The 15071-nt window shown below is 45.8% G+C and overlaps 1 protein-coding gene across 2 annotated transcripts in view; it reads right to left on the bottom strand.

The window, feature by feature from the left end:
- The window catches only part of CDH5 (cadherin 5), a 30585-nt gene extending 15781 nt beyond the window's left edge, over window positions 1-14804 (bottom strand). For both annotated transcript variants that reach the window (XM_058813301.1, XM_058813302.1), the window contains exon 1: window positions 14611-14804. In XM_058813301.1, coding sequence (XP_058669284.1) covers window positions 14611-14636 — 26 coding nt within the window. In that variant the 5' untranslated portion in view covers window positions 14637-14804. The remainder of the gene's footprint in view (window positions 1-14610) is intronic.
- Window positions 14805-15071: the final 267 nt, after the last annotated feature.

Here is a 15071-nt window from a genome sequence, read left to right as displayed (position 1 = left end):
GCCTTGGAAGCTGTCCCACCTCTCGGCCTGGCTGGACTTCTCCTGAGTTTCAGGTGGTCTCCCACAGCAGACCCTCACCTGTTTTACAACCACCGTGACAGACAGACGGAGATGTAAGAAGCCTCTCCATCAAGGACTGAGACATGAAAAGGCCCCTCTCCTCCCTCCAAGGACTGAGACATGGAACCCCCATGTGGAAAGGGCCTTCTGCCCCTTCCACGGACTGGGACTGAAACCCCCAGCCCGGGGGAGGTGTGTGGGGGAAGCAAGCTGATCAAAGCAAGATGTTTGCCTGCAGGTTGTGACCACTGGAGCAAGAAAACAATGGCTCTCATTTACTGCTGAGAGCATACACTACCTGTTACATCTGTTCCCTACTGTATCTGTTTCCCCCCTCACAGTTTTCAGTAATAAAAGCCTCTGAGTTAGCTAGAGCCTTTGAGATCTCCCCAGCGCAACAGGCGGACCCTCGGCTGGACTGGACCAAAGGGCTTCGTCTCTGCGTTGGTAGCTATATCCCCTCCCTTTCTCTCTCTTCTCTCTCTCTTTCTCTATCTTTTTCTCTCCCTTTATCCCTCTATCGCATTTTTGCTGTGGTTATTTCAATAAAACTGCATTTGTTTTGATTATCACAGCAAACCCCCTTGTGCTGTGTTGGTTTTTGCACTCTGAGATCATTCCTACGAACCATCAGGTCATCTGTCCACTAGGACGGATCCTGACACCCCAGGGCAGGCTGACCCTGAGGACACGTTCCCCAGGGCAGGCTGACCCTGAGGACACGTTCCCCAGGACACCATGCCCATTTTCCTCATGGCAGCCCTTGCTGTTGTCCCTGGGTCCCTCAGCATGCTCAGGAGTGCCCTTCCTGGCAGCACACCCAGAGCAGGCCCTGTGGGCAGTGCTGCCATGGGCTCTCTCCTGTGGGAAGGGCACTTTTCTCCCTGGGTGCCAGCTCCTGACAAGCTGTGCTAAATGTTCTTTTCTGGCCATGACAGTTTCCCTTCCCAGCAGCTCTCAGCCAGAGAGCAGAGGCAGCAGCAGAAAGGGACATTGCCAGGCCTGAGCATTCCCACAAAGCCAGCAGCAAGAACACTTCTGAGGGAGAACAGGGTTGTTAACAGGTAGGATCAGCTTTCCCTTTTTTTCCCTGTGGGGATCAGCTTTTCCTTTCTTCTGTGTCTGCTGGGCAGCCAGCACTGAGGGATGGGATCAGGTGCATCCCTTGAACAAGGACCCCCATTTCCAGCCTGGTGGGAATGCAGGTGGATCTCTGGGATGCTGACAGAGTCCCTGCCCTGCTCTGCCCCACACAGCCCCCTTTTCCCTCTGTCCTGGCTCATCAGCCCAACAGCTCCAGCCTCTTTTAATCTAATCAGGCACCATAAATGCTGCTGAAAGTTAGCAGGGAGTGGTTTATTCAAGCAGCTGAGTTTCTTGCTGTGCTCTTAAATTTTCTTCCAGCAAATGATGGGCTCTCCCACCCATATTATTCATTTTATGTGTTGAATTATTTTAGCAAATAACTCTTGGTCTGCAGGGTACCATAGACAGTTAACTGAGAAATTCTGGTATTCAAAGTGATTTGTGTGACACATGACTCATATAGTGCAGTTTCTTCTCCCAGACTGCGAGTAATTATTAAAAAATGTTGGGTGGAGATACAGACAATACTGTACTAATTAAAAGTTTGCATTTTACAGGTTGTTTTGGCAAGTAATCAACTGTAAAGTTGATGAACAGCTGATATAAATACAGTCTCCACATAATGAAACCACATTGGATGAAATATTCTTACGAATATTTGTGTGTGTGTGGTTTTTTTTTCTGCTACTTGCCTCTCACCTGGTTTACTTCCAACTCTAAAAGTGTGTATTAATTCTTATGCAAGGTTAGTAGTGTAGCTGGCAAATAAATTTGTTCTCTGCTTGGATGTTAAACAAAAGTTAAACCAGGCTTCTGTACAGAGATTTTAGGACATGAGGAACAGTTGCCTCTGAAATGATTTATTTTCCTGGTCAATCATACTAAAACCTTATGCTTATCTTTGAGAATTTTTCAGCATCCAAAAATCCCCAAATGGATAATGTAGAGTGGTGATAATGAACATTCTGAGAGAGAAATTTGCTAAAAGTGGCACGAGATATACAAATACACAAGAAAGCTAACACATTTTAAAAGGGTCATGTCTGTGTTGTTGAGATAATTTGCATTACTGATTGCGAGAAAGGCTGGAAACGAAAGTTTATTTTCTCTTACTGGAATCTGAATGATTTAGATTCTTACTGGAATCTGAATGATTCCAGTAAAAATCTAAATGATTCATCTAAATGAAAATGAAAAACCCCATACAAAAAAAAAAATAAAAAATTAGTCTTTCTTGGAGCAAACAGCACTGAAAAATTATTTTTCAGATGGAAAGAATGTACTTTGATACAGTATCTAAACACCTCCAGATTTGCTGTCCTCAATGAAACCACGGCAGATACAGAGAGCAGAACCTGGTCTCAGGGAGCAGAATGACTCTGAACAGCCTGGCCATACAGAATCCATTTTAACTTTAATTTCCCATCTATAGGATGGGTAAGACTAAAAGTAAATGTGTGACTGCAGCAAGACCTAAGGAACAGAAAGCTAGCACACCAAACACAGGAGGGATAAATTATCTTTTTCCTTTGCAGTGCTGTAGTTTTGTGAGCAGGCAGAACATTATTAAAAGAAAACAGCCTTAGCAATACTTACTGCAGCCTTTCAGGGGCCACAGAGGGCTGCGCAAACCCGGGCTGATAAAGCTCCTGTGTCTCTGCAGGCAGATAAAAACCATGGTCTGTCCCAGAGCACTGAGATGTGCCTGTGGGGTCCTGCCAGGGACCAGAGTGACAACGCCCTCAGGTTCTGCTGTCCCCTTCCCTCAGCTCAGAACGGCTGCCCACAGCTGTGCCCAGCTCGAGGGCAGCACCAGGACATGTCCCCAGCTCTGTCCTCTGCTGTGTCCCCATTGTGTCCCCCTTGTGTCCCAGCTCTGTCCCCACTGTGTCCCTGCTGTGTCCCCACTGTGTCCCCATTGTGTCCCAGCTCTGTCCCCACTGTGTCCCCACTGTGTCCCAGCTCTGTCCCCACTGTGTCCGCTGTGTATCCCCACTGTGTCCCAGCTGTGTCCCCACTATGTCCCAGCTGTGTCCCAGCTGTGTCCCCACTGTGTCCCAGCTCTGTCCCAACTGTGTCCCAGCTGTGTCCCCACTGTGTCCCAGCTCTGTCCCAACTGTGTCCCAGCTGTGTCCTCACTGTGTCCTCACTATGTCCCCACTGTGTCCCAGCTGTGTCCCACCCGTGTCCCCATTGTCCCCACTGTCCCCACTGTTCCCACTGTGTCCCAGCTGTGTCCCCACTGTGTCCCAGCTGTGTCCCCAGCTGTGTCCCAGATGTGTCCCCTCTCTGTTGTTACCTCTGCTCCCGTTCCCCTCCGTGCTGGCTCTGCCGGGGCTCCCATGGGACAGGGGCTGAGGGCACCCGGTGACAGCAGGAACTGGGGAGGTCCTCAAACCCCAGTGACCCGAGAACAGCTGCCTAAGGAAATTGTGCAGTTTTGGCTCAGAGGAATCTTTTTGTTGTTGTTGTTGTTGTTTTTTCTTTTTTTAAAATTCGTTTCCATTTTCAGCTGTTCCGCGTGTTGGGGCAGAACTCGGTGTCTCTGTGTCTGTCACATGTCCCAGCAAGGCACAGCAGTGCTCTTTCCTGGGAACACTCTGCTGCTTGTTCCTTTCCAGGTTCCTGAGCTGATTTCAGCAGCCTCGTGCCTGGATACCTGGGGCTGAGTTCTGATTGTCCTTGTGTCGATTCTGTGCATGTGAGAAGCGATTTCCACTGATGACTGAACAGTCTGGACTGCAAATGCCTGCCTGAAAACTGACTGGAAAAATTACATTTTCTACTTGGGATGTACCTCTGAATGAACAGACACTTGAGCAATATCTTAAGCAAACTTGCTTCTTTAAAAATATCAGTGTAGTGAGAGCACTCGTGCTGCATTTGGTGCTGCTCAGTTCTTGGTGTTGATGCTGCAGCAGGGTATAAGCACAGGTGAGGACATAATTCAGCACTTCTCCTTTGGGCTCCTCATATTTTCTTTCCAGGGAAAAGGAGAATTAATTCTAATCTGAAACGGCTTTGTGATTTGAGCTTAAGTTTCTGGTAGGCTTGGGAGAAGTTTGTTAATAATTGTTTTTCCCTGTCTGTTCGCCTCACCAGAAAGTTTCTCCTGGATGATGCAAAATACAGCTTCACCTTATGGGTGGATGGAGTCCTCAGCTAAGACAGATTTGTGTTTTGGAAATGAAGAAATTTGACTATAAAAGAACTGTAAATACTTGCTTTGTATACCTTGAATGTTTATTGCCTTGGAGCCAAATTGTGCTCCAAGTCTTTCTGTTATCTCAGATACAGAACGGGGAAGAAAACGAGGGAGGCAAGACCTGGTTTGGTGGTTTTTTTTTTTCAATTTTTCCTTATTTTTATCTTCTTTTACTTTTCTTTTTCTTTTCAAAGAAGCAAAGCCACTCTCCAAGTCAGTGAGTGACAGCCTGAGCCCTAAAGAGGGGTGAGCAGCAAAAATGGAGCAAAAATGGACCCAGGAGCCCTCCCAGAGATCCTGACAGCCCTGCCTGCACTTCAGTGAGTGCCCTGCTGGTTCAAATGCTGCAGTGAATCCTGAGAGGAGGCAGAGTGAGAGCTGAGGATCAGAAATGGATGGTCCAGGAAGATTTTGGTTGTGAACAGAAAGAGTGAGGAAGGAAGATCCCTTTTGTTCCTTGCTGACAAATCTGACTGAGTTGGGAGGGTCCTGTCAGACAGTGAAGCACCAAGGCCCAAAATCTCAAAGGTGCAAGGATTTTTAACCTCTGCTGATTTCTCTCAATTTCTAGCTAACTTTCTCTTATTATGTATTTTCTTAAAATTAAAACTTCCATTAAAAATTTTCAAAGTATATTTGTAGTTTGGGGGGTGCTGTCTGTGCTCCTGTGTTATTTGTATCTGATAAAGAATGGATACAATTATTTATTGAATGTGTTTTTCTGGTGTAGGTCCAGATTCAATTTCCTGTTCACAAACACACATTTGCTTGGCTTAGATCTTGATTTCCTTTACATAACACCTGCACAGCTCAGAATCAGCTCTGAAATTGGCTTCCGTTAGAATTCAAGAAAACCTCTAAGAATCTCTGTTCCTGGGGATGTTTGGGGGAGATGGGCTGATGAATTGTGCCTGCTTGTCCTGCATTGTTTTGGTACCTGTAGCCTTTTGTGGATAGTGTTAATTTAAATATGTCTGGGGATCTGAAACTCTTCTGTTTGTGGAAATGAATCCCTTACATGATCTAATAAAAGGAGACCTGGAGAGTCTGTACAAAATTGTGCAACTTCCACATAGGTCAAGAAAGTCTAGGACTTATTTTAGGTGTCATGTCAAAAATCTTACCCAGGAAAATGAGTCACCCCAGAGGGGCTGCTCCTCCAGGTCACGTGCACAAGCTTGGATTCCTATTCTCATTTTTAATCAAATAATTTCCCTGTCAATCTGTAGTAATCTGGCTTTTGTCTGAGTTCCTTTTTTGTAAATCTGGTAATTGAGATGCAAATTAAATATATGTTAATGTTTCAGTTACTGGAATGTTCATGGACCTTAAGGAAGGACTATTTTTGGACTAGATAAATTAATAATTCTTGAATGGCTTCTGTTGTTGAACAGTGCACTCTTGAACTGAGGGTTGTTTGCTGTGGATGTGATGGAGATAAATTAATGTTTTGGAGTCATTAAAAGGAGCAGTGACAGTACAGACTTCCTTCTCATCAGATTGGTGATGCAGCTAATTGTTGTTTTAGGGGATGACTGTTTTTCTGTGCCCATCCTGGCATGTCCAGCAAGAAATCCCATCTTGGTCAATCTGCTGGCCTTGTGCCCAGAAGGGAAGCAGAGGTTCAGGTCTGTCAGAGGCACACTCAGCCTGAGGGGAGCTTTAACAACTTTTCCTCATTCCCCACTCTCAGCAGGCAGGGCTGTGTCCTGCAGGGCACAATCCCTGCTCTGCTCACTGTCCTTGATCGTGTTGGGTGTCAGCACAGAAGCTGCAGAGACACTTGAGAGCTGATGAGAGCCAGTTTGAAATGGGACACATACAAAGCATGAAGCACTGAAATGTTCTGGGGCTGCTTGAGCTTTCTGACTCTTTCTCCTGTAGTCACACAATGCTTTACTTTCCCTGAAGTATTCCCAAAATGGATTAGAGCCTTTAAATAAGGAGTATTGTCCAGTCTGCCCATGCATAAAGCCTTTTACTTCATGTACAAATATGTCAGTCCAAAATACAACAAGGGGTAAAATGTGCTTAAGAACAATGTCCAGTATAAACACAGCTGCTGAAATATTTGTGATTAAATTATTAAAGCAATTTTTAGATTTTGTTTCATAGCAAGTAAAAATATCATCATAACCAGAAATTTTTGGCTTTCTCTCAGTTGTTGACAGCATTAATCCCATGGAGTTTCAGGTCCCAACCCACTCTGCTGTAGCTTGTAGGGGCCTGAGTAAATATATGTATTGTAAATATATGGGCCTGAGTAAATATATGTGTAGGGGCCTGAGTAAATATATGTATTGTAAATATATGTATGGCAGTAAAAGATCTCTGTATTGTAGAAGTTACCCTGCCCTGATTCTAGTTATTGTAAATGGGCTGCAGCTGTGATGTCCTTGATTGGGCAGCAGCTGTAGCTTGTTTGGAGCAACTCAGACCCACACAGATCTTCAATACATAGATCTTAACAGGGACGCTCTCCATAACAATACATATATTTACTCAGGCCCCTACAGTAGCTTTTTACAGCCTCTGGTGCCTGGGAGCAGGGTGTTCTGGTGTTAGGGAATGGGCTCAAACCCACAGGCAGAGTTTGGGGCTTGGCACAGAATATTCTCACCTCACCATTACTGTCACACACATTCTGTGCTCCCTGCTTTAGAGCATTCCATTTATCACAATCAGAAATCCCACAATACCTGTGACTGCTGCGATTTATTTACTTGGCAGATGTTGCAGGGGTGAAACAAACAATCAAATGACAGAAAATCTGCTCTTGGCCACATGTCTTGTGGTGACAGTTGTCAAGTGCTTTTGAAGCAGAGCCATGGTGGGGGTTATCTCTGGGTTGCGTGGAGCCCTCCTTCTCTGAAGGGAGCTGATAAGATGGGTGGGATCACCCTGCACGCATAGTTTGGAACTGCAGACATTTCCCCCTCTGAATTCCTTGTCCAAGATAAAGAGGAAGATACCTCCCATCTGGATTAATTATTGATAAAGGCAGATGTTGAAAATAGTGAAGAAATGCCAGTGTTGCAGACAGGCAAAGAACTCATTCCCTTCTTTGCATCCAAGAGCACATTCCAGGGATGCTCAGGAGTGCTCCCCCGGGCAGGGACTCTCAGTGACATTTTTGCCTGGCTGTAGATCCAGCTTTTTCCCTTGCCTCCTCTGAGCCAATTTCCTCTCTCTCATCCCAAACTGAGGTGGCTCAGTGGGACAGAGGTGCAGGACCCGCCCTGATCCCCAGCACCCCACTCTGATGCTGTTAGATTTTGGAGGAGCAGGAGCACAAGAGAATCCTCCAAAAATTATTTGCTCATTCCAGCGCAGAAAGGGAATATTTTGGGCATCTTGGAGGTGTTTGTGATCACTGAAAAGATTTCTGCAGCCTCTCTGAGCAGCTTTGCTCCCTACATTAATGGTGTGCACCTTTCAGACTGGCTCTGCTTTGGTGCTTCCCCTGCTTGGCTCAGCTCTACAGAGCTTGGCTGGAGCTGCCACTGGGTGTTCCAGAGTTTGGCCAAGCTGAAAGAACACAAGGCACAAATAAGAATAATGTATTGAAGAGCTTTCTCCATTTCCCCTCTGCTTCCACATAAATCCTGAATATCAGAGAGGCCTCCTAGCAGAGATCTCCAGCTGAGCCTCCTCATTAAGGAAAAGTCCCTCTCCTTTGAGGAACCACTTGCAATAAATATGATGTTTTAAAAGTACAATGTAGCTGTGTTAATAGCAGGTAAGATTTTTTTCCCCATGTTTTTCTTTAACAAAAGCTCAGGAGCAGAAGTAGCTGTGTGGCACAGGAGCATCGTGCCCAGGTGCCCATAACTGATATTTACTGCCCCAATCTGCAGCAGAGAAATCCTGCCCAGCTGCCTGGGTGTGCTCATTCCTTTGTCCAGAGTGTTCTCTGGGGTAGCTGAATGCATCAGTGTTTCCTCTGAAAATTAACCTTGTGGCAGATAAAGAAAGCATGCACATATACATCAATCTCTTGTTTTCTCTCTGGGCAAGAGGCTGAAAAAGCAGGGTGTGTCTGGATAGATTTTGTTTAGTGTTCTGTATTTTTCTCCCTTTTTAGAACGTCTCATTCAAATGTCAGTTCATTCTTCTCAATTTCCTGCCCTTATCCAGCAGATCCAGCAGATTGTAGACCAGGCTTAATTAACTTTAAGACCTTTTATGTCCATCCCTATAGTTACAGTCCTTTCCTGGAACACTTCCATTGTATTATCTCCATGTGTTATGAGATGATGCAAATGATATTTTTACTGCTCTTGTGAATTTACAATGAGTCTTCCAATAGTTTTAGTTACAGCCTAGCTCTTGTCAGGAAAACTCCATCTTTAAATCAAAATAAAACTAGGGTAGCAAATTTCCTCTTTAATGTGCTGATAGGGGAAAGCTGGAGAGCCTGAAAATGCAGGCCCCAGACACAGGGAAGCTTAAAGAGATGAGGAAAGCTGTTGTAAGTTGTGCGGATCTGTTTCTATTTGGGAGTGGTTGTGATTTAACAGAGATTTTTCTTAAGCTGAGGTGGAACTTTTCAGAGGCTGTGTAATGGAACATTTATTTCTGCCACAGCTCATGTTCTAATCACAGCCACTGGAAAGCCCTTCTGGGGTGAATAAACCCTTTCTCTTCATCTGAAGAAGCTGCAGGTCAGTCCAGATTTGGCAGGTGATGCAGCTCATCACTTCACAGCAGGGAAATGAGAAAATCTGTTCCACTGAGATATGTGTCCCCTCCTTCCTGTTTGGGACTGAAGTCATGTCCAAGTGTAATTTAGTAATTCAGTATCTGTTCTAATCCCGATCTTTTACCAAAGCTGCTGCTGGCAGCTCCAGGGTACAAAGCAGAGGTGTTTGTGAGATGGTGCTGCAGAGGATGGAGCTCTGTGATGGTTCTGCCCCTCTGGAATTCACATTTCTCTCTTTGTAAAATGTACCCACAGCAAAAAGCATTCCAGCTCTCCTGCTTTCTGCCCTCCTTTGTTCATTTGTGTCCTGGGTGAGTGTCTGGAGTGCCCTGACCATGTCAATGACACTAAAATGTGCCATCCTTGTTTATGCTTTAATGAGAACCTAAACCCCCACATTACCAGCACTGAGCAAACAGCCAATATACACAAATCCATTGCAGCTTTGGGCTCCTAGAGGAGGTGCTGAAAACTCTGATACATTATTATTAATATTGATTGCTTGGCCTAATCCTAACAGAATCACAGAATTGTTAAAGTTGGAAAAGGCCTTTAAGCTCATCAAGCCATGAGTAAACTGATTCAATTGCAGACAGACCATTTGTATCTGAAGGATAATGACAGCAAAACCAGAAAGAGAATGCAAATCCCTTCTGGATTCAGGTCTAGGGCTGGAGGTAGAGGCAGGGACCATCCCAGGACAGAATGGAGAAGCCAATAAAGCTCTGTGCCAGGGGGATTTGCTGATGGGGTTGAGCCCATCCCAGGAGCCCTTCCCATCAATGGCAGGATTTCCTATCCCTGGCAGGTCAGCAGCAGCAGCCCTTGGTCCCCTCAGGCCAAGCACTGGAAGGAGGCTTTGTGCTCCCTGAGGGTTCCCAGGGCACAGATTCACAGCAGATAGCATCACCAAAGGAAGGGGAACAGGAAGACTGGAGCTACCAGAGCCTGGCTTAGAAACGTGGACAAAGGAGTTTGGTGGAAGTGGAATTTCCCTTCCCACTGCCCTGCACAATGAGGCCACGGGCCCTGTGTGCTGCAGGAGCCCCCCGGCCCTGCTGAGCTGTGCCAGGGGTCGGGGACACCTGCAGGTGGGGCTGGAGGGACAGGGATGCAGGGAAAGGATAAAGTCTGAGGTGCCGCTGCTGCTCTGTGGCCTCACAGATGTGTGACACAACCAGAGGCCTCTGCTGCCCCAGGCTGTGCCAGGGGATGCTGGGGGAAGTGGACAGGGACAGAAGGGTCTTTGTGACAACTGGGACAATAAAAGTGGCCTCTCTGGGTATCAAAAATGAAGAATTTAAAACATTTTTGCCTTTCTGCCTACCTCTAACTATGATGGTGTTCTATAAGTCCTTGCAGTTCAGGCAGCAGTGCTGGAGCAGAACACTCTTTTTTCTCTCTGCTACTCTTTGGGAAGGTACCTATGCCATTTCCCTAGTTTGTGCTGGCCTTTCTTTAAAATATCTGTCATTTTTCACAATACCTTCTGGGCTTTTGTGGCTAATTCTTGATAAAGGTTTCGAATGCAGCTGCTAATCTATTGTATGAGTTTTGCTCTCACATAAAAATACTTGTCTGGAGAAAAGTCTTCCAGAGTCTGTTCACCTCTTGACCCCTAGTCTATTCTCAGAGCACCAACACTGGAGTGTAGGCAGTGCCATGGAGGGATAGGCTGCCCTTGTGCCCTTCTCCTGTCTTTGTCAGCCCTGGAAATTTCAGTTCTTGAGCTGCTCCAGGTCCTGTGAATGTTTTAATTAGCACCTGGGAGGGCTGGGCCCCAAATCCCCCTGCCTGCCCAACAGATGTGTACAGCAGCACAGGCACAGCTCAGACCCATGGCACAAACAGCTTCCCTCCCTTTCAGGAGATGAAAGAACTCAACATATTCAGCAAAAGCTTGCATTCAAAACACAGCCAGTTCTATTCTTATTGACAGTTCTGAAACTGATGCAGATGAGTGAAAATCAAATGAAAGGGGCTAATTTGTATTCCTGCACTCAAGAACTGCAAACAGGTTCTTCACAATTTATTATTGATTTTTCATATTCCAGGGCCAGGCTTGCTGCAGAATGCAGGAGGGGCAGTGGTGAGGGGTGTGGTGAGGAATTAATTCTGTGCAGCCTCTGGGGCAGCTCAGGTGGAGCCCTGGGGATGGCTGGAACCCCAGGAAAGGGCACAGGGAGCTGGGGCACAGCCAGAGACAGCCCAGGGCTCAGCAGGGAGAGCCAGGCTTGGGCACCCCTGAAATAGGAGGGGATAAAAGCCCTGGGGTTCCTTGGCTGGATCCCTCCTGGGAGGCAGCAGCTGGGGCTGTTCTGTGCTCCTGCATGGGAATAAATGCCTTTATGGAATGAGACTGCCATGGGAGAGCTGGGCTGGGGCTGGGCAGGAATCCTGGTCTGGCAGAGGGTGTGTGTTGGCTCCTGTGGGGTCCTGGGGCTGGGAAGGGGCCCCAGCAGGGACAGAATCCTGTCTGACAGAGGGTCCTGTGGGGTCCTGGGGCTGGGAAGGGGCTGCAGCCCCAGCAGGGACAGCCTGGGGTGGGCCTGGGGCAGCCTGGGTCCCCCATGGAGGGCTGCACAGGGCAGTGTCCTGCAGTGGTGTTCATGCCTTCATTTCCAAACCATGCCTTCAGTTCCAAACCATGCCTTCAGTTCCAAACCTTGTCTTCATTTCCAAACCATGCCTTCAGTTCCAAACCACGCCTTCAGTTCCAAGCCTTGCCTTCATTTCCAAACCATGCCTTCATTTTGCCCTGGTTTATCCCCAGCATTTCTCGGTGTGTTTGCAGGGATCTCGGCAGGATCCCTGGGGGCTCCTCAGCAGCACAGCTGGTGGCTCCTGGCCATGACAGGGACACCAGTGTTGGTTCTCTGTGTTTGCTGCCCCTGCATGGCCCTTGGCAGAGCAGAGCCCTGAGGGAAGCCCACAAAACCCTTTTTATCATGGCCCAGAGGAGTGTCCAGCTCTGCTCCCCAGGCTCTGCCCTCCTGCAGCCCCCAGGGCTGTGTGGGAGCTGCTCTGCGAGGGTGAAATGGGCACCTCTGTGCCAGCAAAGCTCAGTCTGCACCAACAACTCCTGTCTGCTGTGCCCGGGGAGGAGGGGAAACCACTCACACCAGTGCTGAGCTCTGAGGGGTTCCAGTTTGTAAACTCACGAGGATAACAAGGGAAACCCATTTGTGAAAAAAAAAAAAAAAAAAAAAGAAGACACCAAAGTAATTTCATGCCCAAGAAATTTCTCACTAATTTTTCTTATTTTCTTCTTGGCACTAACATTGGAACCTCTGAATTAAACTTGTAGAATCTGAGCAAAACCTGGAATTATGATGGAAATACAATGAAGATTCCTTACAGAAAGCTCAGCTGCCAGAAATAATCAGTTATCTTGATTATGTGAACCTCTGCTCTTTTAGAAAACAAAAATTATTTTCTGACCTGATTTAAACCTGTAGTTCTGTAGACACATACCCAGGCAAGAAAAGAGAGTTTTATGAAATTTTTTTTCTATTTTGAGTTTGAAATATTAATGTAATTAATTGATTTATGGAGGGACATGAAGTCCTTTGTTCCATGAGTGCTGTAAATCAGAGCATTTTCTGAGCCATGCCCTGTGATTTTTACCTCTATCCTGTTTTCAGAGCCGTTTCCTCAGCAAGGCAGGATGTGAGGCAGAGCTGGCAGCAGAGCTGTTAACCCTGCCCTGCCTGTCAGCTGCACCTTGCTCAGGGACTCAATTTCAGTATTTCAGTGTTAACATTTGTTTTAAAAATGTGTAAAGAACACTCTTGTGGTCTTCTGTTAAAGAGCAGAGCTTTGGGAAATGCTTCCCGTTGCACTGCAGTGCAGATGTAACAGTCTGAAAAATAGCCCAGGTTTGTGGCTTTATGGGCAAAGCAGGGATGATTTTTTAATTGAGTTTATTCTTTGCTTTCAAATTAATTTGTTTTATTACTTGTAAATTCCCACTCTTCTCTCTAGCACACTATCATTCTAAGGCTTTCCTATGCTAAATGCATCCTGTGTCCTTTTCTCCTGTGGGTCACCCTTTATTTAAGGATAAAACACCTCCTGGAGATACCAGGGATAAATTTCAAGTCAGCATTTCTGTGATTTGTTTCTGCTATATGGGTTGTTGTTACCAGGCACCAATTAACCTTAGATGAGAAGCTTTTGTAGATCTTTGGAGCATCCTTGATTTTGTCTAATATATTTTCCTGCATGAACATCTATAATACTGAGTGCTTTTACAAATGCTGATCTAATGATTTATATTCACAGGAGGCAGGGACACATTGATTAACTCTACCTTTGTTAACTGCAGAAACAGCCAGCTTGGAATGTTTGTGGGAGCTAAGAATGGAAGAGATTTTCTCACAGAAATTCATCTTCCTCCATATCTTTTTTCCCTTGCATTTCTTTCCTTCTTTTATCTTTATTACAGCGTGACAGCCAGCATGGTGAGGTGCTGTGCACACTGACAGTCCCACTATTGCAGAATGGATTTCTCACAGAGAAACCAGTATCACTTCATCTCTTATGCAGAAATGCTTTGTCTCTGCAAGCTGCACAGCGAGCTTGTTAGTGCAGGGACCTGCTACACCTGCTCTAGGACAAGATAAAAGCCTTTCCAAAGAACTTTTTGTGTCGAGCCACTGCTCATAAAATAACCCATCAGAAAAAAGATGAGTCTTTGTGAACCACTGAGATCAAGGAACCTCTGGAATAAGAATTGCTGGTCTTTTAGGACAAGGTGTGTAAAACCTGGCACTCCAGAGTTAGGGTGTTAAAGTACCTGGGACATTTGGGAATTAGGAGACCACATCCTTGACCTGGGTTTGATAAACTCCCCTCTCAGTTTTGGACAGATATGCCAGAGCTGGCAGGGCACACCGTGGCTGTCACCTCTTGGCTCTGGGCACAGGAAAGCCACCCACCTTACAGACAGACCCCAAATCCACCCCAATAAAAGATTTGCATCAAATCCCAGCCTAGTGCACCTCTGCTCACTGCAAACAGCCCTGGAGCTGCACCTGCCCACACCAGGAGGGAAATCCCTTCCTAAAGCCTTCACAGGTGCAATTGGCAGCACAATCTCCACCTCTTTTCCGTTATGAATGAACAGTGGCAACATGATATAAATAGTACAAAACAATACCCAAACCCCCGTGAAATGTATATACATATATTTTAAATAATCTGGGAATATTATGGTACAGCCCAACAGTCAAAGCAGTTTGGAAGTGTCCTACCTATAAGAATTTTTATGCCTGGAAACCAAAAAGGTAGAGCCCTCCTGTTAATGAGACAACAAAGCCAGAGATTTCCTCTTCCAATGTGAATTGTTAACAGCTCTGCTGTTTGTGCTTAACTTGGTGTGGGTGCCACCAGTGTAAGACCCAAAGGATTTGATGGATATGTATAAAATTCACAGCCCATTTGCTGATATTTCTGAACTTATTTAAGACATTAGAAAATAATCTGGGTGGAGGTAAAAAAACCCTTTGAAATTAACTTAATGGCTGAAGGACAGAAAATAACATTTGTCTCTTACCCGAGTCCGAGGTGGCCGAGCTTCATTCTGGTACCAAATCAGGCAAACTGAACTCAACAGAATCCAAAAATGTGAGGCAGAATACAAAAAATGAAAATCAAATAGAAAAATACACTTCTCTTTTAGTGAAGCAATACTGGGAGTGTTCAGCTCTCCAGTGTCCAAGGTTTTCCAGCTGGGAGTCAGCCTTTTCCCATCCTGCATCCCGGCATCCTGCAATTGTTCCAACTCTTAGTGGCCCAGGGAGAAAAGGGAGTGGAGGAAACAAGATAAACTTAGCATTATTGCTCTATCTACTTATTTGTTGCTGACCCTATGAGGGAACTGAATAAAAGGAAACTGGCTCTGAGAGAAACACCAGTGTTTTTCTGTTATTTGCTGTTGTTTTAGAGAGAGTTTTAGCAGCTAGCAAATATCTGAGAGGAACTTTTGGTGACTGACACTTGATCAGCACAGACCAT

The sequence above is a fragment of the Ammospiza caudacuta genome, chromosome 13 (assembly GCF_027887145.1).
Source record: "Ammospiza caudacuta isolate bAmmCau1 chromosome 13, bAmmCau1.pri, whole genome shotgun sequence".
Taxonomy (NCBI): domain Eukaryota; kingdom Metazoa; phylum Chordata; class Aves; order Passeriformes; family Passerellidae; genus Ammospiza; species Ammospiza caudacuta.
The sequence above is the reverse complement of the archived record's forward strand: the minus strand, read 5'-3'. Positions and strand labels throughout refer to the sequence as shown.